The following is a 593-nucleotide window of genomic DNA, read 5'->3' on the forward strand; positions in this document are numbered from 1 at the left end:
AAACATCTTCAATTTCATACCATATCTATGTCAATAAAAATACATGGTGTACAGTGTCAACCCAAGCATGATATATGAATATTGCATACTGCCAGGAGAGCATTTGTGAAATATATTTCATTACCCTTATTCTTTATATTTTAAGAACTACAAAATATGGTAAACTTAAAAAATTAAAATGAAAAAAAGATATTCTGAAATCTTTATTATTCTAAGAATTTTCAGTTTACAAAAATATTCTTTTTTTCCTTTCTCACTCTTAAATAGTTTGCCAATTCAGTCAAAATTCTCATTCAAGCAAAATTTTGCTGAGTACATCACTGGTTACTGGAAATCTTTTGTGACTGGGAGTACACAATATACAATATAAATCCACAAATATTTTCCTCAAGAGCATTACATTCTGATTCAACTAACAATGCCTCGGAAACAAAATGTGTCAAAAACTTGTATACTTTAGAAAAAAGATGAAAAAACTTTCTTTTATCTAGCATTAAACGATCACCCTGCTTCCTGGTCCCCATTCTCCTTGTCAGCTTCTGAAGTATCCATGACAGTCACCTCTGAGGATTCTTCCTCTGGCATGTCTGGAG

The 593-nt window shown here is 31.4% G+C and overlaps 1 protein-coding gene across 1 annotated transcript in view; it reads right to left on the reverse strand.

Moving 5' to 3' along the window:
- The window catches only part of LOC119581893 (DNA polymerase epsilon subunit 3-like), a gene marked incomplete in the record, with an annotated part of 7,987 nt that overhangs the window by 5,587 nt on the left and 1,807 nt on the right, over positions 1–593 (reverse strand). The window contains 1 exon segment of the mRNA XM_037930053.1: positions 562–593. Within this exon segment, the coding sequence (XP_037785981.1) occupies positions 562–593 (32 nt within the window).

The sequence above is a fragment of the Penaeus monodon genome, chromosome 15 (genome assembly GCF_015228065.2).
Source record: "Penaeus monodon isolate SGIC_2016 chromosome 15, NSTDA_Pmon_1, whole genome shotgun sequence".
In the NCBI taxonomy this organism is placed as follows: domain Eukaryota; kingdom Metazoa; phylum Arthropoda; class Malacostraca; order Decapoda; family Penaeidae; genus Penaeus; species Penaeus monodon.